Source organism: Mesoplodon densirostris, chromosome 4 (assembly GCF_025265405.1).
Source record: "Mesoplodon densirostris isolate mMesDen1 chromosome 4, mMesDen1 primary haplotype, whole genome shotgun sequence".
Lineage (NCBI taxonomy): Eukaryota > Metazoa > Chordata > Mammalia > Artiodactyla > Ziphiidae > Mesoplodon > Mesoplodon densirostris.
Window position 1 is genome coordinate 32,775,109 of NC_082664.1, and position 23,948 is coordinate 32,799,056.

Genomic DNA, 23,948 nt, shown 5'->3' on the forward strand with positions numbered 1-23,948 from the left:
TTACTGTTATTGAGTTTCACAATGGCACAATGAGAGTATCTTTAATGTATTTCTATATCTAATCATTTTCTTCAACTTTAAGGATAGGATACATGAGTAGCGTAACATACTGGCCTGTGAAATAGAAACATCAGCACTATTAAGCTGTTACTGTGTGCCAGGCACTGTTGTAAGCATTTTACATCTATTAACTCCTGTAGTCCTCATAAAAACCCTATAGGATGGGCGAAGCTGGGGCCAAGTGAGAGTAGCATCGACATACATACACTACCTAATGTAAAACAGATAGCTAGTGGGAAGCAGCAGCATAGCACAGGGAGATCGGCTCGGTGCTTTGCGACCACCTAGATGGGTGGGATTGGGAGGGAAGCTCAAGAGGGAGGGTACATGGGGACATGTGTATGCATATGGCTGATACGCTTTGTTGAGCAACAGAAACTAACACGGTATCATGAAGCAATTATACTCCAATAAAGATCTATTAAAAACAAAAAGCAAACCCCTATGGGATAGAAACTACTATCATCTCCATTTTAAGATGAGGAAGCCAAGGCTTAAGAAGGTAAGCAGCTTTCCCAGGGGCCTCCCTGGTGGCGCGGTGGTTGAGAGTCCGCCTGCCGATGCAGGGGATTCGGGTTCGTGCCCCGGTCTGGGAGGATCCCATATGCCGCGGAGCGGCTGGGCCCGTGAGCCATGGCCGCTGGGCCTGCGCGTCCGGAGCCTGTGCTCCGCAGCGGGGGAGGCCACAACAGTGAGAGGCCCGCATACCGCAAAAAGAAAAAAGAAAAAAAAAAAAAAAAAAGAAGGTAAGCAGCTTTCCCAGAGTCACGACTACAATGAGCCCATATACTGACAAGGATGTATAACTCCATGTCACTGTATTAGGTACCTACTATTTTAGAATATTTTATTTTGGTACTTTAAAGAACACTTCCTTAGTTCCATCCTTCCACAGGACCAACACCCATTCAGCTTAAAGACAAGACAAAAAGAAATCATCAGAGAACTCATTAACACATCCAAATTCATTAGGATAAAATCTACTTATGGTTTATGCATAGCCATGTGAATGGTCAAGCAGTATCCTCTGCTGTGCTGACACATTTCAGGAGTAGAGTATGTAAAGCAGAATAGATAGCCAAGAAAAATTTCTCCTAATTATCAAAAAGAAGTAACAATCTAATAAATTTTACAAAGTACTTGGGAGTCTATATAATTTTTAAATAATGAAAACCAAAATAGATCCCCTCCCACTACCACCAATTATCCAAAAAGCCCAAACAAGACCCTATTAAAATGTCATGAAAACCAACTAAATATAAATCCAATACATTTAAGCAGTTTAGTTTTGATCTTATTTTTATTCTAAACACACTGAAGCTCAAATAAAAATAGCCCCGACAATGCCTGCCTTTGGCAAAAAATGTTTTTTAACAGCCCATAGAGATTACATTTATTCCACTGAAGTGCGTGGAAATTTTTAGTTCATTATTTGTTTCTTATTAACAGTCGATGATTTGTTTTTTTTTAAAAAAAAAAATAAGAACACAAACAAAAGAAAAGCTGGAATCTGGAAAAATGAGGGCTCATCTTAGTCAAAGATCAGCACTGAGAAGCAAATAAGACCTTCATATAACCTTGCCTAAAAAACAGAACGCCCCACATCCCTATGAAAAGGAAATGGCATTTTAAATACAAAGACATAAGATTTACTATAGCTCTTACACATACTTTAGTATTTACATTTCAACAATATTTAGAACAGCAATATTTTTCTATCACTGCATATTCACTCTTAAAATTAATTTTAATGACAACTTTAATAAAAATTAAGCTATAATTTAAAACCCAATGGTTTCTTGCATATTGTGAACGTATCTGATATGATTTGTGTGAGAAATCACTAAAAGCATTTCAGACCTTTTATAAAAAACACAATGATACCCACATCCAAGACTTGAGGGAATTTAATTACTATATTGTCACCAAATGATTATAACTTCAGATATAATTAGTTCTCAATATTTAGGTCTGACAGACTAGTTTCTTCCTTAGGTACTAAAGATCATTTTTTTACATTCCCATTAGAAATTAATCTTTGTTAGAAACTATACCAAAAGAAGAGAATGTTTACCACATTATGGACTTTTAAAACACTGTGGGTGAAATTAGAATTCTTTGAGAGAAAAAGCTTGTTCCTTGTTTCAGAATGTTTGTGCAAACAAAAAACTCAGCTTAACTTTTCATAAGACTGAACATTACTACACCAACAGACTATAAACTTTAAAACTAAAGATGTAAGCTTTATTAAAGGATATGAGGTAGAGGATAAAAAAGCCACGTGCTAGCTAGCAACACAGGACTTCATTCTTCTGATTCTAGTCAAGAATGAGATTCCATAATAACCAAACAGAGTAAGCAAACTATTCTGGGCAGAAGGAAATACCAAGAAACAACTCCGAAATAAACAAAATGGCCAATACACACTGACAATATAAAATCACCTAACAAGTTTTGCACAATTCCTCATAAACCTGAAATAAATAAGCTATTACTTTAATCAAAACACCACCACTGTTATCATAGGGAGCACCATATATCCACTAATGGACAATAAATGTCAATATAAACTATAAACGCTGATTAATAAATTTAATGTGAAGTTACAGAAAAAAAAATGTTTTTAATGCCTACAACTTGAGTAAACAAGAAATAAAACCAAAGAGACAGACAAAAAAAGAGCCACAAGTTTTCAAAGTACACAGTCAGAACTAAAGTAATATTTGGACAAATCTTATATAACAGGTTGAGTGACCTAATTCTGAAAGTTCAGTAGCACACATTGTATAAGAGAGAACTAAAAATGGTTTGGCACCCTAAGAAAATTCTACATTTTGTTGTTGCTATGGCTGTACACAGGAGGAAGGGGACCAATTTTTTGTTATTCCTGGTAAAACATTAACAGGTGGCAAATGGCTCAGAAAAGGTGAATGCCCTCAAGAACAAACTGACATACTCAAATAATACAACGAAAAAACATTTTCTTGGTGTTCACACCAAAACCTTTTCTAAGATAAACACCTACCTCCCTCTTCATGCAAAGAAAGTTTATTTTAACAACATAGTGGAAGAGGGGCTATCAACACAAAATACACTCTAAATTGGTACTCCAATCAATAGCACCAAGAATTACAGTGACTCCTGGGTAAATCTCTTCCTGCAATTTACTTACCTCCACTGACTGCATCTTGCTCTTCGCCTTCAGGAAATGCGACCTGGCTTGGCAAGCTATTCCTAGATCGAGTGACTGTCTCTAACTGGGAAGCCCGTCCCAATAAAGATAGCTCATCTAGCACCTCTCCCTCTTTGGCCTCGAGATCTGATTTTGAAGTGGTTAAGGGTTCTATGCTTTCGGGTGCCATCAGCCTAGTGGAGTCATTCAAACACGCTACTGTGCCGCTGTCCAGGCTCAACACTCGGGCCCGAGTCTTGGCACTATTTGTGCTGGAAGTCCGCCGTGCTGTCCGCTTTTTGCTAGTTCCTTCAGGGCCCAGATGGGCTTTGTGTGCGTGCTCAGAGTCGGTGCCCCTCTCCTTAGGGGCGTGTTTGGTCTTTAGGGCGCTGTATCTGCCCTCGGGAGACTGACATGAATGAGAAGTGGTGCTAGAAGAGCTGTCACTGCCAAACTGGTGAGCAGACTGAACGCTTGACGCTCTGCTCAAGTCACTTTGGTCACTGGAGTCCTCATCGTGACAGAATATAGCACTATGTGGCTTGGTAGCAGAAATACCTCGAAAGGACACATAGTCCCTATGCCGACTTGAATCAAAACTGCTAGCCCGTTTTTTTCCTGTCCGTCTCCTGCCTGACTTATGAGCAGAGGCTGTCCGGTGGATTAAGCTAGAGGATTTAGGTCGTACATCCCCTTCCTTTTGCTTTCCACCAACATCTTTACCAACTTTTGAATCCACTGAAACAGCTGGCTTATCACTCTCCTCCTCTTTGTTTTCAGCAGTTTTCCCAAGTGGTGTGTCCCCCTGTGAAGTAAATTCATTTGCATGGGGGTTTTTATTGGCTTCTTCAGATGCAGAGGTGCTGAGACCTTTCTGATCGTGCATGTCCTCAGAGCTATTAGAATGCTTGGCTTCTTGAACCCCACTATTCGTACTCACTTCCAAGGCAGTTTTTTCACTGCTAGTCCTTTTGTCACTGGCACAGCTACTCTTGTCCTCTGGCTCAGCGCAGCACTCTTTCTTCTGACCACTGGTCTTTCCCACTTGGGGAGACTCCTCGTGCTCTGACAAGATGCTCTCTATGTGAGTGGAGCTGGTCTGCTCACTTTTATAGCTGCTGACGGTGCTGTGAGTGTCCCGGTCCGTACCACTGCAGTAGCTCTCTGTTGAGCCACTACTGCGCGTGCTCAGGCTCCGCAAGCTGTCCATGCTTTTGTCTGCTTTCAAGGGTTTGCTCTTCCCACTTTTGGTAGGTGGCTGAGAATTACTGTTTTTCAGCTTACCAGCAAGCTGAAATTCCCCAGGTAAACAAGAATTTTCCACCAAGGATTCTTTGGATCCAGAATGAGGCTTGGAAGATTCTAACTCACTAACAGGATCTAACCCACGTCTTTGCTGATACAGAGGGAAGTCATTCAGTGAAGTGTCTGGAAAAGCCACAGCAGAGCTAGAAGTCCGTGGTACACCTCGCGGCCGGTGATCTTTCCTGTAAGAGTGTGAATGTAAAGGGACAAGAGATGCTACTTCTGTGTCACAGGCACTGGACAGAGACTGCTCAATGTGGTGGTGGTGGCTGTGACTTGGCAGGCTCATTTTGTCACTGCAGTCTCTTGGTAAGTCCTGTCCACATGAGGATAAGGACGGCTGAATGGAGATGAAGGAATCATTGGAGACCAAACGGAAGAGCTTCCGATCAGTTGCCAAATCTGTTTCAAACATATATTTGGAAATGTTAACACAAATCTACAATCTGTTTTTTCTACTGTTTAACAATGGAAAGAATTCACAGTGTACCATAAAAGTATAAACAATTTCTCAAGTAGCTTACTGAATAACAGTTGACCAGTTATTCCAAAGGGCTGGTTTTATTTCACAGCTGTACAAAGAAAGCATTCTACTAACGGAATGAACTCAATTTCCAAATCTTCAACTGGCTTCAGAAAAAGTTCTATAGATTATTAACAATAAAATAAGAAGCAACAAAGGATTATACTTAAAATGAACCTGGATTTCTGTGCAAGTTCTGTCCCTAACTTACTAACTAGGTAACCTTGGGTTACCTTTCTAAGCTTCTGTTTCCTCATCTGTAAAATGTGATATCAATCTCACTTAGTACCATGCAATAACTGAGTTAATAACATAACGTTGCTTAGCACAATGTATGGTAGCTATCATTATTTTACCTTGCAAAATTAAAAATCTTTAAAAAAAACTAATATAATTGTTTTACAAATCCACAAAAACCTAGAGTAATCAGAAACAAACAAAAAAATCAAAAGGCTGACCAATGCACAGACAAGATATGATATAATGATATAAGATACGTTACTGTTCACAGTGGTTGAAAAAAATTAAAACAATAATTACAGGGCAAAATACTACATTTTATCTTTCACCACGGATGCAACGATTACAAAATGCTTCATGAAAAAAATACATATCCCCTCCTATATCTGTAAGACTATTCCTTCAATTCACCATTTAGGGCAGTGATTAGTGACTTGAGTTATCATATATACTATATATATAAATATAGATATAAATATAAATAAACCCATCTACCCACCTACCTACATAGTAATTTATCTTGAAATACAGCTTGACAACCGAACTGTACAATAGCTGATTTTTTATATACCTTTTGACAGATAAGGATGGTTGAATCTGCTGTTAGTTCAATAAAATGAAATATTATTGTCTTATTTGTCATAACTAGATAGGAAAAATACAATAACAGATTCTATAAGTTAGATTCTTCCCAGTAGAGTTACCTTAAATAATAAAAGCATACATTTTCCCTTAAGATTAATAGAAAATAAAAATGAAATACTAGAAATATTTATGTACTTTAAAAAATCTAAATGTAGATTAGATCTAAGTAATTAAAAACTTAGAGGTACCCTCTAGAATGTACCATATAAACTGTGATTTATAAATTACATATTAGGCTTTATCTTATGTTTTAAAGTCTTCAAGATAAGTGAAACCAATGTTCTTTTCATTTGTCCAAAACTGTGCCACTGTACTTGGGTTCTTATATTCTTTAAAAACCCAAATTTAAAAATTAGTACTGTATTTACTTTTCTGTAGTATTAATTTATAATGTTATTTCTAAAAACTCTCTATATCCCTAATAAACAATTATGGGATGGTGTAATAGTCACATTTCAAGGATATGAATTTCATAAAACAAAAACTTAACTGAGTAAGTAGTTGAAAACCACTAATTCTAAAATACAACAAAAGACTTTTTAAAAAATACTAATGATCAAAACCAACTCCTTTCCAAGACATTAATAAAGCAGAAAGTTAAGTTTTTCATTTTAAAAGACACAGCCAAACTTGCTTTAATACATGTGTTTTTTTCAGTGTTGCTAAATAAATATACCATAAAAAGTTTGACTTTGTCAGGAAGAACTTTAGGTGGTTTAGGAAACTTCCAAGTAAACATGTCTTCTTAGACATTTTTCTTACTGGTAGCAATACCGTCAAAGACAGGCTCAAATCAACCCAGAGAGATTCTATTTTTCATCTAATTAAACTTTTTTCCAGTGATAGCTACCGTTAGTGTTCAGGATAAGAAAAGCATCTCACATACTGCTCATGGTGGTGCAAACTAGCGCAACCAACCTTCTGCAAAGCAATTTAGCGATGTTGACAAAAGCCTTCAAAAATATACTTACCCTTTGATCACTATTTCTAGAAATTTTTACTAAAGGATAAAAATCAGATATGTGAATAAGGTTTTAGAAAAAGGTTGTTCATCTCAGGTTGTTATAAAACTCCTTAAAACACAGAACTATAAAATTGTCCAGTAAAATGAGGTTGAATAAATTACACTGTCTAGGGCTTCCCTGGTGGCGCAGTGGTTGAGAGTCCGCCTGCCGATGCAGGGGACACGGGTTCGTGCCCCGATCCCGGAAGATCCCACATGCCGCGGAGCGGCTGGGCCCGCGAGCCATGGCTGCGGAGCCTGTGTGTCCGGAACCTGTGCTCCGCAACGGGAGAGGCCACAGCAGTGAGAGGCCCGCGTACAGCAAAAAAAAAAAAAAAAAAAATTACACTGTCTAGTAATAACACCATGCAGGCACTACAAATGTTTTCAAAGATTATGTAATATGAGAAAATACTTAAAGTGAAAAAGATGGCACTATATAAAAAATATGACTCCAGTCTGTAAGAGTTAAAGAGAATACTAAGGGTATATGTACATATGTTTGTAGGAATGTTAAAAGTAATATACCATATTTAGCCATAAAAAGGAATAAAGTCCTGACACATGCTATAACATGCAAAGTGAAGGAAGCCAGAAACAAAAAGCCACATATTACATAATTCCATTTATATGAAATGTCCAAAATAGGCAAAGGCATAGCGACAGAAAGTAGATTAGTGGTTGCCAGGGGCTGGTTGAAGGAGGAAATGGGGAGTATAATGGTTTTGGGTTTCTTTTGGGTGTGATGAAAATGTTCTGGAGTTGGATAGTGGTCATGGGTACCCAAATCTGTGAATATACTAAAAACCACTGAATTGTATACTTAACAGGGTGAATTTTATGGTATGTAAACTATATCACAATAAAAAATAAGGAAAAAAGTGACACAAGAAAAAATATTAACAACAGTTATCTCAATGGCAGAAGTGTAAATTATCTTCTTCCTCATACTTAACTGTATTTTCTAGAATTAACATACTACTTTTATAAACAAAAATCATATCTTCCTCCTCTCTTCTAGATCATCCCCATCAATTATACAAAACAAGCTGTTATTTCTCTTACATTCTTACAAAATCCAAATCTCCTCCTTTGTCCTCAGTTCCCGTGCAAGCTATCACCTTGTACCTCTGATCTCCTTTACAAAAATTCACCAAAAAGTAGTCTATATTCACTGTTTTCAATTCATCTCCTCTGACACGTATTCTAGTCCCACCCCATTAAGAAGCTTATCAAGGTCACCAACAACCTCTACGCTAAGTCCAATGGTCAAGTCTCGGTCTCATACAACTTGGCCTATCAGCAATACTTGACAAAGCTGATCACTATACTCTTCTTGAAATGTGGGGATACACACCTCTACCTCACCAGTTGTTCCAATTCAGTCTCCTGGATTTATTAGACTACAGTGGCTCAGAGCTCAACAGTTGGAACTCTTCATTCTTCTATCTATACTTTCTCTTTTGTAGGTCTCATCCAATTTTCTGGCCCCATAATAACTGAAGTTCAGAAATACGTGTAACTAGTTCCTGCATCTTCTACCCAGCCCCGGTACTATACAGGGATGGACTAGAGTTCTGATCTTGGGTAGGGAAGACATGAGTGAGGCTGGGGAGGGAAACTGTAGATAACCCCTTCTTAGAAAATGTAGAGGACACATCCCCACAACCTCAGTTTTCTCCCAATCATCCTGAATCATGTTGATGAAATGAGTGCCAACTAGTCAACTAATTGCTAACTAACAACTAATTAAAGGTCACTGTCCTGTAAATGCAAACCAGCCAGAGAGCCAGGAGAGCCCCCGCTGATATTTAAGCCAGAATGAACGACAGCCACTAGGTGGTGCCTAACCGTAGCCAAGATCTACAGGGATTTGGCTCAGGGAGCCAGGCTGCCTCAACTCCAGGCCAGCTAACAGTAGAGGCTTTCCCTGTTAGTTCATGAATTTCATGTTAACCCAACCCCACATGTGACATAACTGAATTTTTATTTTTGATATTTATACACTGAAAACTCCTAAATTTAAAACCTCAACCCTGATGTCTTACCCGAAATCCAGACCTATCTAATTATCTACCAATTACTGCTGCTTAGAAGTCTAACAGCAACTCATACTTGACGTGCCCAAACTGAACTCCCTCTCTTCCCTCCACCATGCTCTCCCCACTCCTAAATCTGCTCCTTCTCAGTCTTCCCCCTTTCAGTTAATGGAGACTCCATCCTCCCCATTATTTAACCCCAAAATCTTAGAGTCAACTATGACTACTACTCCTCTCACACGGTATTTCCAAATCCATCCACATATCTCTCATTAACATCTGCCACACACAGTCAGACCACTTCTTGCTACCCTGATCTGTGCCCCGATTATTGCAATAATCTGCTAACTGAGCTCCCTGCAACAGCCTTTGCCCCTTTTAATATATTCTCAACACAGGAGCCAGAACAACTGTTAAAATGTAACACAGATGATGACACTTCTCTGCTCAAAACCCTATAGAGCAGTTTATCATCTCACTGGAAATTAAAAGCGAAATCTTTAAAATGGCTTACAAGACTGTAATTTGGCCTCACTTACTCTGTACCAGCCCCACTATTTCTCTAACCTGACAGGCATGTTCCTGCTTTAGGACTTTTGCCTGTGCTACCTCTGCACGGAGGCCGCCTTCCTCCCAAATATCCCGACAGCTCGCTCCTTCACCTCCTTCAGGTCTTTGCGCTTGGCGAGGTTTTCCCTCAACCGTTCTATTTATAAACTTACGATGGCCAGAGCCCCCAGCACGCCCTATCCTCTGTCTCTATTACTACATCTATGTTTGATTTATAATAGTATGTTTCCGTACTAGTAGTATGGAAGCCACAAGGGTAGAAATTTTTGTCTGTTCACCCATTATTTCTAGTACTTAGACTGGTACCAGGCACATATGAGTACTCCATAATAATTGTTAAATGTGAAACACGTGTGAAAATGTTACATGATAAAAGCAAGTTATAAAACTATGTAAAAGTAGTATAGCATAGTGATTAAAAGCAGGATTTAGAACTCGATTTGAACTACAGAACTGCCACTTTGCAGATGGGTGACTTTGGGCAAGTTTCTTATAACTTTGCTCTAAGCTATGATTCGCTCCTCTGTAAAGTGAAAATAATAACCGTATTAACTTCAAATGCTTGTCGTGAAGATTAACTGGGTGAATGCATATAAAGTGGTTAGAAAAAGACCTAAACCAGGGTTTGATAAACTAAGACCTGTAGAGCCAAAGAGGCCCTCTGCCTGTTTGTAAGTAAAGTTTTAGTGTAACACAGACATTCCCACCCATTTATACATTGTTTACGGCCTCTTTCACTCTACAATGGCAGAGCTGAGTGGCTGCAGGAGAGACCACGTGGCCAACAAAGCTTTACAGAGGAAGTGTGCTCACCCCCCACAGGGCAACGGTATGCACTCAGTTACTGTCAAACACCATTATCTATGTCAATATGTATCTGCCAGGGTAGAATTATAGGAATATAATTCCCAACGTACTTGCACAAGGTACTTTCCAGAGGAAAATAAAGAGACCTATGACCCGTAATGGTAGTGGCACTAGCCCCTCCAAGATCACTATCCAGTTTCTGAGACACTAATGATTACACATTATAGAAAGGAATACTGTAATTCTCAAAGAGATTAACTCACCTTTCCTTTTTATAAGAAAATAGCTTCCATACCATACAGTATGTTTAAAAGTATTTTTAAGGGGAGAGGGGTAGGTTGTGAGGGGTGGTCCAAAGAAGCAAACAGTGACGAGGTACTGTAATTCAAAAAAAGCAGCTACAGTGATAAACCTAGAATGCTAAGTACCAGGAACAAAATATACTTACAAGAATTAAACCTGGGTAAAACACGAAATTAATGGGAAAATGTCACAATTCAGTGATCTATTTGTGACTTCATAAATAAGTTTCATAATTCAGTACAGGAAATTTATCACCTTGCCTGCCTACCAAACATCACCCATAAGCTAATAAAAACAACAGGCTGGAAACAGGGAGACAGGTTTCTAATCCAATTTTGGCTCACTGATTATATAACCTGGGATAATCTCCACTTGAAATGGGTATGACATATCCGTCCTTTCATGTTTGAAAATTAAAAACCAAACTTGAAAATGTGGCAGTTCTTAAAAAAAAAGGAACTCTATAAAATCTAAAATACTCATTTATAATGGAGTTGAATAAGGAGAAAAAAACATATCACTTAAAACCAAAATTTCTATTAAAGGTTAAAAATCTGTTACAGGAAGCCACCAAGCTGGAAGCAGACAGTTTCTCAGAAAGTCAATAGCAAGTTATTTCTCTGTGAAAACACATTGTCGTTTCTGCAGTTGGGCAACATATGCAGCAGTTGGCATTTAGACGTCATACTGAATGGAAGAGAACAGTTTTACATACTAGGTTATCACTAAGCTAAGCAAGATGCTCTGACCAATTAAAGGAATAGCAGATTCTTATCTCCCATCTCACATTCATTCTGGGGCATATGCTCATAAAGTTTCCCTGTTTACTTGGCAGAACATGTGTAGCTGAATTCCAGAAAGCTGTAAGTACTTACAACACTGTGTTACTGTTATGCTAGCAAATCATTTTATTTTAATGTTTCTAAAAAATACCATATTAAGTTATTATAACCTTCTGCCAAAATATGAGCAGCACATTCCACAAGCTCACCCTGGTCACCATACTACATAAGGGCATCATGAAGTAAAACGTTCTTACCTTGTTCTTCACTTCCTTCCTTACAAAGACTAGAGCTCTGGCCCAGACTTAAACTGATATCATCAGAAGTCTTAGCGGTGTCTGTATCTCCTACAAAGTGAAGAGAGACCCATGAAGACACTATATGAAAAGTAAAGGCCATACAGTGTGGCATAACAAGGAAGGACATGAGGGAGTACAGTAGACATTTATTAACTAAAGCAGTTTTTGTATCAAGGGTTACAGTGATGGGAGATGCATTAAACTAGCAGGAGGTATCGTGGACTGTCAGATCACATAATTATTCTCATAGTGCTACAAACCAAATACGGAAAGCCTCATGATATTAGCTAATACAACTATTTCTTTCAAAAGAATTTTTAAAAAGGAAATGCAAATCATGTAATAACAAGTTGAAACAACATAAAATTCCCTCCCAGGGAAAATTAGAGAGTTATAAAATTACAGGGCAAAAATAATAATGAATTTATCTGAAATAGATGTATTGAATAAAAGGGATATATAAGCTGTACAGGAAAAAACCTTTTTTTTAGTGTCTTATTCGTGCCCAATTTAAAGGTTTCACATTAAATTAGTTTTCTATGAACCTCATCAAAACCCATGAAAGTATCTTCCCTCAAGGCAAAGAAGTTTCTTAAAGATCAAAATTTATAATTCATACAATGTAATGCAAATGGTCAAATACTTTTATGAAATGTGGATGATGAAAGGAGACCACAATTTAAATCAATTAATCTTTAATGTAAGATACATAATTTTGGGCTTCCCTGGTGATGCAGTGGTTAAGAATCTGCTTGCCACTGCAGGGGACACAGGTTCAAGCCCTGGTCCGGGAAGATCCCACATGCCGCGGAGCAACTAAGCCCGTGCGCCACAACTACTGAGCCTGCGCTCTAGAGCCCATGAGCCACAACTACTGAAGCCCACACGCCTAGAGCCCGTGCTCCGCAACAAGAGAAGCCACCGCAATGAGAAGCCCGCGCACTGCATCAAAGAGTAGCCCCCCCTCGCCACAACTAGAGAAAGCCCGTGCACAGCAATGAAGAGCCAATGAAGCCAAAAATAAATTAATTAAATAAATAAAAAATTTAAAAAGTCTACCACAAAAAAAGATACATAATTTTATCCTCAAGAATGATTTTTCATTACATGTAAATATATGATACAGTTATCTTTACTAGAAAACAAAAAAGAAATGGAAAGTCAGAGGTAACTTTCAGGTTAGATCACACCTACCTTTAATAGTTGTTGCTGTTCCAAGACGAGAGGAACCAGATCCAATCTGAAAATATGACATGAAGTAAACGAAATGCTAGCAACGCCATCAGCACAGACTAGCAAGGTTATCAAATGAAATTATATTATCAAAACATGTTATCAGTCACTTTCACCAAAAGGCCATGATGTACCAGAGCCACACTCCTTGTCTGCTGTGGTGCATGCTGCGCATCTAGTACAGATTTGCTGAGACACTGAATCCCTCTGCGTACTCAGGACTGATGGAGCCCCCAGGGCAAGAGCCTCCAACCTCGAACAATCCATGCCAAACGGTCATTGTCATTTTTATATTGCATCATGACATGTTCAAGTTATAAACAAAAGCAAAGCTAGGTGTTAAGTCTACCTGAAATAAATTTAGACTTATCAGGGCATATAAAGGGAAAGTTTGGAGGACGTAACATACCAACAAAGAGCAACCTAAATCTTACTTTCAAATTGTTAGTAAATCAATATGTTCTTTCCTGAGTTTCAGACAGAAAGTAAGTACTTCTTTGTAGGCTGCTATAACATATTTTTAAAGAATAAAAAAAAACTAAGGCATCTAAGAAAAAGGAATTTTTAGCACAAACTCTATAAACAGAACACTAAAATCTGCGGAGCTTTTAGGGCTTATATTCAAGATGGTATAAGACGTCCCTAAAATTTCATAACCATCAATTATTATACTACCATAAAAATAATAGAAACGAATACCACAAATTCCATGAACACATTAAGGAAACCAAATATAACATGACAGTTATTAAATCAACAAGTCTGAGTAACTCTTTTTATAACCTGTTTTCAAGGGATTCAAGAAGAAAATAGTCAAGCAAATTTAACACTTCATACTAAAATCAAGAACATTCATATAATACTCATATTTTGCCAAATCTTTTCTTTCATTGATTCAACTGAATAGAAGTATACAATGAGAAATTTGGTCAAAATATAGGTTAATATTGACTTTGAAGGGGCATGAGGGACTTTCTTGGTCTATATTTGGGGGGGATAAATACAGAAAAGCATGAAGAATAAAACATAACCACCCATTGTATCTGTTAAGATTGCTTTTGTCACCAAATAATAGAACTCAACTAATTAGGTGACTTAAAGAAATAGTTTTATCTCTGTCACCTAAGTTTGGAGCTGGTTTAATAGCATTTGTTCAGCAGCTCTATAATATTAGGGCTCTGGATGGCAGAGCCTAATTGTCTAATTGTCTGGACGGCAATTAAATGGGTTATACATATGTAAAAATCTACTGAGCCGTACACTTAATAAGTGTATACTATGCTGTATAAAAGTTATATGTTGGTGAAAAAGTAAGTAAAAATAAACATACACATACAGGTTAAAACTACTAATAAATTCTTATGTAGCCAATAAAAAAAATGAGCTTTGCAATATTTTTTGAACTGCTTATTAAGTTTGATTCTCCTGATTTTTCCTAATTTCTGCTTTCAATTAGCCATAAAAGGCTAACGAGACAGAAAGAAAAAGGCCAAAAAGCATTTTACTGCAAGACTTTCATTCTTATCACACCTGCTAAACAAGTTATAAAACTAACATGTTATTTTTCTACTAGAATAATAAGCATGTAACTTCCTAGACAGAAGTTTAAAAACAAGTAAGCAAACAAAAAACACCATTTCATGCCACCCTTCTAAGAATTTAAACTTAAAAAAAATGTTTTTTGAATATGCGTACGGTAGTCATTTGCTCACAACCTCAAAGTGTTCTCTTTTTCTTTCCTTAACAAACTTCCCATTTTGTTCAAATGTTGGGCATATTATCTTTTGACTTAGGAGAAGAGGGCCCAGACTCTGATCTAGGTGTGTACTCTAGTTCTGTTCAATGAATGCATGGGAGAGTCTGCTGGAGGGCTTTGAGGAAAGACCTTTTCATGTCTGAGAAGATGATGAGCAAGGACAACTCTGCCCCACACTGTCACCTGCTTCTTAACTTTTCAACAGGATCATAATTGAAGCTGCTGTGCTCATCCTGCAACTCTAAGGAAAAGCCAAAAAAACTAGGGAAATTCCAACCCAGAGCCCTAATATTATTGAGCTGCTGAACAAATGCTATTAAACCAGCTCCAAACTTAGGTAACAAACAAAACTATTTCTTTAAGTCACCTAATTAGTTGAGTTCTATTATTTGGTGACAAAAGCAATCTTAACAGATACAATGGGTGATTATATTTTATTCTTCATGCTTTTCTGTATTATTTAAAATTTATCCCCCCCAAATATAATGGAGTTGTGACTGTTCACACATGAAACAATAAGGGATTGAAAATATAAACCACAGTGCATACAAATAAAAGAATGCAATACAGTCCCCAAAATGTCACTGCAGAAGAACACTTAATAATATTAACATTCATGATATAGTCAGTAAAGAGAATCAAGTTCCAAAGAACAGCACACTAAAATCCCTCTTTGTTTAAAAAGTTTTTTTGATTATGACATTACAGATGATTTTTATTTTCTTCTTGTTGTTTGCTAACTTTCTAAAAATAAACACATTCAGAAAAGGAAAAAATTAAGAAAAAAATGATATCTTCATACACTTAGAGGTAAAGTTTTTACTTAATAGGTTTGCACAAACTAAGATGGTCCAGTGTTTCTTCTCTTTGGTAAGTGCCAAAGGAAAGTCCAGGAAGGATTATGGATGTCAGAGAAGAAAAATTACTTCCAGCTAAAGAGCAATCAGGCAAGGCCACCTCCTCCATGAAGCCTTGCCCCTCTCTCTAGCTGGAAACAATTACTTTCTCCTCTGAAATCTATAGCCCTTTTTCTGTACCATTCCTATGGCAACTATTACTTTGTATCTTGTAGTTACACTTACTTGGTAACATATATTTATAACTTCAGTTACTTATAGACATCTACTAGGAAATTGCAAACTCTTTGAGGGTGAGACCCACTCCACATCCCGGACAAACAAAATGCCTTAAATACTATCAGGTACTAAAATATTTTAAGGAAGATAAGTGATAAAAGGGAAGAGAGGGACAGGGCAGGGGTGGGAATGGAGAGTAGAAGATGGAAAGGAGAAGGGTAGCAGTGGCAGGAAGGAAAGAATGATCACAATGACTATGATAGAGCTACTGTGTTCAAGGAGTTCACTACCCAGTACAGAAGACATTGATATACAACTATGATAATGTGTAATAAGGCCTATATAATAAAACGTGTGAGAAACATGGTATGTCTATATTGGTAATATCTCTACCGATATACAAAAAGCCCAACTTTACTTCCCCACTTCAGCTTCCCTAAAGGATAACAATAATTATGTCAATAATTCCTTCTGGTATAAAACAGTATACAACTAAAACACCAAAATCTAAGTAGCACAATACCTTCTGATACCTGCCCTTTTATATTCAAGAGTTAGTATTTTAAGGAAAACCAAATTAGATGTGCTGTGCATTTAGGTGCAGACATGCAATAATTACATTCAAGATGGGACTCCCTCCCTAAAACAAGAAGGGCAAGTTCTAATGGACATGATGCCAAGGGTAGAGTTACCAAAGGTGGCTGGCCACTGCTATGTCCTTTTGTCTGCCCTAACAAAAAAAAAAAAAAAAAAAAAGAAAAAAGAAAAAGAAAAAAAAGAAAAAAGTTGTGGCTCTTCAAAATTTGTTGCAAAAGTGTAGGCTTATTCCCCAGGGTAATCTGATGTTGCTAATATTTGTCAGTAAGAAGAAAGGCCAGGTTTAATTAAGAACATAAAATGTGCAGCCATATTTAAGGACTAAGTCATTTCATTCTATAAAAAGAGACTGAGAAAAGCACAAGGGATAACCTATATGTCTCCAATACAGACAGACACCATGAAGGTAAATAAGCACACACTAGGAGCTAAAGCTCCTAAGGGCACTCAGCACAACTGTCTCAATCGAACCTACCCCTGGGCAATTAGCATGTGGTATGTGCTCAGCAACAAAGTACTTAATTAATGTGAAAATTCTGTTTAAAATAATAGTAATAAAAGATAATCAGTAAACAATCAAAATATTATTAATCAGCCAGATAAACCCAAACACTGACTGACTGTTACAGACAAGAGAACACCTGAGACCACCATCAGGAGGAGGGAAAAAAGCAAAATACAACAGCACAGGTTCCTACCTGGTTGCCTGGATCCAGGCCAGCATAAGAATTTCTTGAACTGCAACCAACTGGGGGTGTGGCCTCTCGAATGAACTCAGACATTTCAATGCCCCCACCAGGATCACTGTGGGGAAAAAATGAGAAAAGGAGAATAACTGTCATTATTCTGACACCAATGGTTTCCTTTTTGTTAGTTTTTTAAGTTATTAACCTTTTTTCTGTAAAACTATCAGGTTCAGCTATTTAATATAGCAAATTGAAAAAAAATCATTCTTCTTTTATAAGTCTGATAAATTTGAACTATTTTATAACCATGTCACTACTCCAAAACGTTTAAAACTCTCTCCCAGACTGTCTATATCCAATCCAATATTAGAAACTGGCCTTGATTACAACTGTACCATACTAAATATAGCACATATTTTATGATATGTGCCATAAAACCACTCTAGCAAAGAAATTATTTGCCTTTTGTTTCCTAACAGCAAAGAGAAACTGGTCAGAAAGTAATCAGATCTTTTTTTAAATACATTTTTAATTTTTTAAATTTATTTATTTTTGGCTGAATTGGGTCTTCATCGTTGCGCGCGGGCTTTCTCTAGTTGCGGTGAACGGGGGCTACTCTTCGTTGTGGCAGGCAGGCTTCTCATTGCGGTGGCTTCTCTTGTTACAGAGCACGGGCTCTAGGCGCACGGGATTCAGTAGTTGTGGCACGTAAGCTCAGTAGTTGTGGCTCGCAGGCTCTAGAGCGCAGGCTCAGTAGTTGTGGCGCACGGGCTTAGTTGTTCCACGGCATGTGGGATCTTCCTGGACCAGGGCATGAACCTGTGTCCCCTGCAATGGCAGGCAGATTCTTAGCCACTGCACCACAAAGGAAGTCCCAAGTAATCAGATCTTACACTCCCTGACCTCTCCAAGAGCACAGTCTGATTGAGCTGCATGATACAATGACGAACATGCATGAGAGCAATTATCCTGGTCAAGCTATCTGTATTTCTTTTTGTGTGTGTGTGTGTGGTATGTGGGCCTCTCACTGTCGTGGCCTCTCCTGCCGCGGAGCACAAGCTCCGGACGCGCCCGCTCAGCAGCCATGGCTCACGAGCCCAGCCGCTCCGCGGCACGTGGGATCCTCCCAGACCGGGGCACGAACCCACGTCCCCTGCATCGGCAGGCGGACTCTCAACCACTGCGCCACCAGGGAAGCCCTGTATTTCTTAAGTTAACAGAATTTAACTAGGATACTAACTTGTTTCACAGAGCTGGGAACCTAAGATTTTAGACTTGCATGTGTAGAGTTAGAAGGCACAAGTTTAAAAAGTGAAATGATGCTATGTAGTAAAAACAGGCATTAGAAAGACAAAAGAGAAAAGTACTAGGTTCAAAGAACTAAGGAAGTCCACATATAGAACTTAAAGATAATGGGATCCTAAAATAAGGAAAAAAGATCACACCAAATTTCAAAAAACTTAGACAATTAAAAAAATTTTTTTAAGTTGATATGTTGTATTTTCATTTTTATTCAGTTCAAGAAATTTTCTTTTTAGTGAGGGAGCCACTCTGCATACGGGATCTTAGTTCCATGACCAGGGATCAAACCCACACCCCCTGTGGTGGAAGTGGGGAGTCTTAACCACTGGACCGCCAGGGAAGTCCCCTAGACAATTTTATAATAAAGTTCCTCAAGAACACAACTTTTAGAACAATTCAGGCCTAAAAGTTATCATAATCCTATTTTTGCCCAAAGGTTTTTACTCATTCTACCTGGTATACAAAGTTAGTCAATAAATTTTTTAGCTATTATTATCAAGGATAAAAGCTCTAGTATATATGCTCGACATTATTGTGGACATAAGCTGTCTTACCATCTAGCATCTAATTCAACCTCCTGGTTAACAACAACAAAAAAAGCAACTCCAAATTCTTCTGGTGAATCACCTCATCCCAATCTCTCATATGGCTGTGGGTAACGCTGACCCTACTCTCAAGTTTAGGGGTAAGCTGTGCTGGCCAAAGTCAATCAGCATATCCCAATCTCTTGGTCACAGCAACTAGTAGCTCTAGAACAGGCACATGACCCAACTCAGGCCAGAAATGTTCTACTGTTGAGAGAAGAAACTTCTCTCTATCTGTTTGTCTTAATGCTGAGAAGATGGGTCCTGGAGCTGCTGTAGCCATTTTACAACCATAAGGGGAGAGCCTGTTTAAGAAGCCAACTAAAAGAAAAGCATAGCCTGGTAAAGGGAACGAGAGTCATGAAGCTACTTGAAATTCTGCACACTGCCACATCTGAAGACATCCCTTAAACAGACTTTTCAGTAATGTGAGCCATAAATTACCTTAAGCCTGTTTGGGTGGGGATTCCAACAGCTGCAATCAAAAGATATAGGCAAAATACAATCTGCTTACAAGTTCACCTTCCATTTATGTACTTATCACTATAGCTGTTTGAATTCTAGTGTGTTTTTTAAGTTAATGGTCTCATAACTACCATGTCCCTGTTTGCTCATTGGGTCTCTAACTCTAAGCCACTGGCTACAGTTAGCTAATGGAAATTATCTTTCTAACTTGTTACCCATTTATAAAAATAAAACATAATGGAACTCAGTTACAAACATGATGGCCAAGTCTGCAAACAAATGTCTATGTGTGAGAAAAGTGGAGAAAGAATAAATTTGCTGGCCATTTGGTGTTAAGTCACACGGCTATCTAGGCCAGAATGAGAAATATTTTTTTAATTTGGCAAAATCTCAAGTGTGTATACACAGGCAGCTATCACCCACTGAACTAGTGATGAGTAATAACCAGCAATACTGTTAACTCCATTGGAATGCATTCTCTAATTAAGACTGCAAAGAAATCAGAAGATGGAGACCAAGGTGAAGACCAAGGAATAAAATGTTCTATGCCACAGAAAGGATAAAGAGCCCTCATCTTCCCTAGTTTATATGCATCAGCTTTAATAATATGTAATTCACATACCTTACAATTCATCCACTGAAACTGTGCAATTCAGTGATTTTTAGTATATTCATAAAGTTGTGCATCCATCACCACAGTTGATTTTAAAACATTTTTATCATCTCAAAAGCAAACCCATTTAGCTATTACCCTTCCCACCCCTCCTCCCCCCAGCCCTAAGCAACCACTGATCTACTTTCTGTCTCTATAAATTTGCCTATTCTGGATTTTTTTTCATATAAATGGAATCACATAATACGTGGTCTTCTGTAACCGACTTCTTTCACTTAGCACAATGTTTTCAAGGTTCATCAATGTTGTAGCACGTATGAGAGCTTTATACCTTTCTATGGCCAAATAATATTCCATTGTATGGATAGAACACATTTTGTTTATTCATTCATCAGCTGATGGACAATCTTACCCAGTTTTATACATCACTTCTGATAGCAAGTCTAAATGATTATAACTGGAACATAAAATTATTATTCATGACAAAGCAAATATTTACTAAATACTTAATACATTCCAGTCATAGGGGTGCATGCTTTATTTGCATTTTCTCATGAAACAGTCCCCTAAAAATCTATGATATAAATACTATCATCCTCATTTTACAGATGAAAAAACTGAAAACCGAAAAGGTGTAAAAACTTGCCTAAGGTCTCAGAGGAGTAAACAAAATAAGCCAAGTCATTGGTATATGGAGTTCAGGTGGGAAGGGAGGACACAAATAATACTTCCTCATCACTCTACAATGTGTTATCATATCTGCTCTTTCTGGTTTTTTTTCCTTCACACATGAATGTAGGTACTCATAACCAATAAGGACTGAGAAAAGATTTGAACACCAGGTCTAACTCTAAAAGCTATAGTCTAAGACACCAATAATGCCTTTTAACAAACAGGCATTAAAGTTCTCTTTCCAGTTCAAAACCAAAAGTAAACACCATTATCTAGGGAAGGTTTCTTAACCTCAGCACTATTGACATTTTGGGCCACATAATTCTCGACTGTAGGAGACCATCTTGTGCACTGTTAGGATGGTTAGCAGCATCCCTGACCTCTACCCACCAGATGCCAGTAGCATTTCTCCCTGTGATAACCAAAAATGTCTCCAAATATTGCCAAATGTTTCCTGGGGGGCAAGGTCATCTCCAGTGGAGAAACAATAATCTAGAACTAATGCTCAATGGTCAACATTGAGTGGGAAGGAGGTATTAAGGGGAGAAAAAAAGATGAAGGAAAAAACAAACAGCTCCTTTTGTAGAAAAAATATATCCTCTTGCAAACTGACTGTACCTTTCTCTTCTCTGCAAGTTCAGAAGCAAACCTTTTAGTCATCTGTTGGTGTCCTAACATATAAATTGACTGAGTAAGAATTTTCTTTATTAGCAAGACTTGCAGATTTTCAGCAATGGAAATTTCAGCACATACCTGGAAAGTAAGTAGTTTACAATTCTCACAGAAGCAAAGTGGTCTACTGCAGTAAGCAGTACACCAAATTCAGGGCATCTCTACCTTTATGCCTTAATTTCCTCATCTGTTTAAAAATAAAAACAGGTACAGGGAAAGGCAGAAAAGCAGAAAGGGTCTGATCTGAATTATAAAGGAGACTTCACAAATTAATTTGTTGATTATCAGTATCATAAACTGCTCAGGCTTTAATTAGAACTTCACAGAACCAGCACAGTACTAAGTTTACAAATCTAATCTAGATCACAACGATGTTCCTCAAAGTATGAACAGATAAAAGCAAAGTCCCTAAACAGAATAAATCTTCAGAAAATTTAGCCTAAAATTCACCTGTGTATATTTTAAATGGATCCTTAATTTACAACATTGTAAGCATCACTGAATGAGAAATGGAAAATATGGTTTGTCTCCAAATAATTGTATTCAAATTCTAAAATTCAGGGTGCTAATTTCCTCTCCTGAAACGTTAGAAATGTAATACACACATCAATGGCTTTGACTCTTTCTCTAAGATTAAGATTGAACAAACATTTCTGAGCTGCTATACCACAGCCAATGACAACCAGAAGCACAAGTAGTCACTCCTACTATATTCATTCATTCATGCAACAAATTGACAGCTCTAATGTACCAAGCATAGTGATCAGCTCTGGAAAAAAGTGTATCTGTTTTCCTGTTCATTTCTGTTCAGAACAGAGATTTACAAGTGGGAGAGTGGGGGAAAGGAGATGTCGAAAGCAAAAATCTACAACAAAGACCTTATTTAATGGTGAAACTTAAAAGCACTCCTAAAAGGACAAGGATGTACACGAATACTATTTCAATTTAACCATGTGTGAGAAGTTATACCCAATGAAAAGTTAAACAAGAAGCATAAGGTCTAGAAAGGAAGAAGTAAAACTGTCATCATTTACAGAAAATCAAGAAATAACCTACAAAGTTTTACCATTAATAAGGGAGTTTAATAAGGTTGCTGGATACAAAGTAAACTGCTACATTTAAAGGGAGAAAAACAAAAGGTAATTAGAAAAAATCATATAATAGCAGAAAAACTATAAAATAATTTGTCAAATTTAATAAAAGCTATGAAAGCCTTTTAATGGAGAAATGATAAATATTTACTGAAAGATATTAAAGAAGACTAAATAAATGGAGAGATTTAATATTGTAAAGATACCAATTCTCAGCAGAATCTACATAGCCAGTGTAATTCCAATAAAAACCCTAAGTTCTTGTAGATTTTGCCCAGTAGACTCTAAAGTTTACATCAAAGATCAAGGAGGGGCTTCCCTGGTGGCACAGTGGTTAAGAATCAGCCTGCCAATGCAGGGGACACGGGTTCAAACCCTCATCTGGGAAGATCCCACATGCCGTGGAGCAACTAAGCCCATGTGTCACAACTGAGCCTGAGCTCTAGAGCCCACGTGCCACAACTACTGAAGCCCGTGGGCCTAGAGTCCGTGCTCCGCAACAAGAGAAGCCACCGCAATGAGAAGCCTGCACATCACAACGAAGAGGAGTCCCCGCTTGCCACAATTAGAGAAAGGCTGTGCGCAGCAATGAAGACCCAAAGCAGCCAAAAATAAATAAATAAAGTAAATTTATTAAAAAAAAAAAAAAAAGATCAAGGAGCCGAGAGTAGCAAATTAACTCCTGAAAAAGAACGAGGTACGAGGTTTGCCCCACTAGGTATCAAAAGTCATGTTATAAAGCACTTAGGATGGAGTGGTAACTGCACAGGCATAAACTAGATCAACAGAACAGAAGAGAGCCCAGAAACATACCCACCATATATGAAAACTTAATTTGTGACAAAATGAGTACTGCAGATCACCAAGGAAAAGACAGTCTGTTTAACAAATACTGATTAAACCAGTCATTTATAAAGAAAAAAAAACAAATCCTGAATCCCTACCTTACAACAGATCATAATAATTTCCAGCAAAACTGAAATGTGAAAACAAAAGAAACATGAAACTTTAAAAAGAATCTTTCTGAGAGTATCCTTCTGATATCTGTGTAGGAATAATTTCTTAAACAAGACACAAAAATGTTAATTACCAAAAAAATGATAAACTGTGTATTAAATTTAAGAATGTATGATAATCATAAGAAACCTTAAGAAAAGCGAAGTGACAAGCTAAAAACTGGGAAAAGATGTCTGTAATGTACATAACGAATAAAGGAGTAGTATACTGAATATATTTTTTAAAACTCGTTTTTCTTAATCAATAAGAAAAAGAGAACTCCAAAGAAAAACAAAAAAGAAACGAATGGGCACCGGAAGGAACAGAAGACTTAAATGGAACATATATGTGAGAGAAGATGCTCAGCCTCATTAGTAATCAGAAAGGTCAACTAAAGTCAAAATGAGACACACCTAACACTTAACTTTTAAAACTTACCAAAATCAAAGATGGAGGA

The 23,948-nt window shown here is 37.6% G+C and overlaps 1 protein-coding gene across 5 annotated transcripts in view; it reads right to left on the minus strand.

Annotated features, from left to right (window-relative positions):
• The window catches only part of PCNX1 (pecanex 1), a 179,071-nt gene that overhangs the window by 117,637 nt on the left and 37,486 nt on the right, over nt 1-23,948 (minus strand). For all 5 annotated transcript variants that reach the window (XM_060095917.1, XM_060095919.1, XM_060095918.1 and 2 more), the window contains exons 3-6: nt 17,109-17,214; nt 12,943-12,988; nt 11,707-11,796; nt 3,233-4,939 (exon numbers count right to left, since the gene is read on the minus strand). In XM_060095917.1, coding sequence (XP_059951900.1) covers nt 3,233-4,939; nt 11,707-11,796; nt 12,943-12,988; nt 17,109-17,214 — 1,949 coding nt within the window. The remainder of the gene's footprint in view (nt 1-3,232; nt 4,940-11,706; nt 11,797-12,942; nt 12,989-17,108; nt 17,215-23,948) is intronic.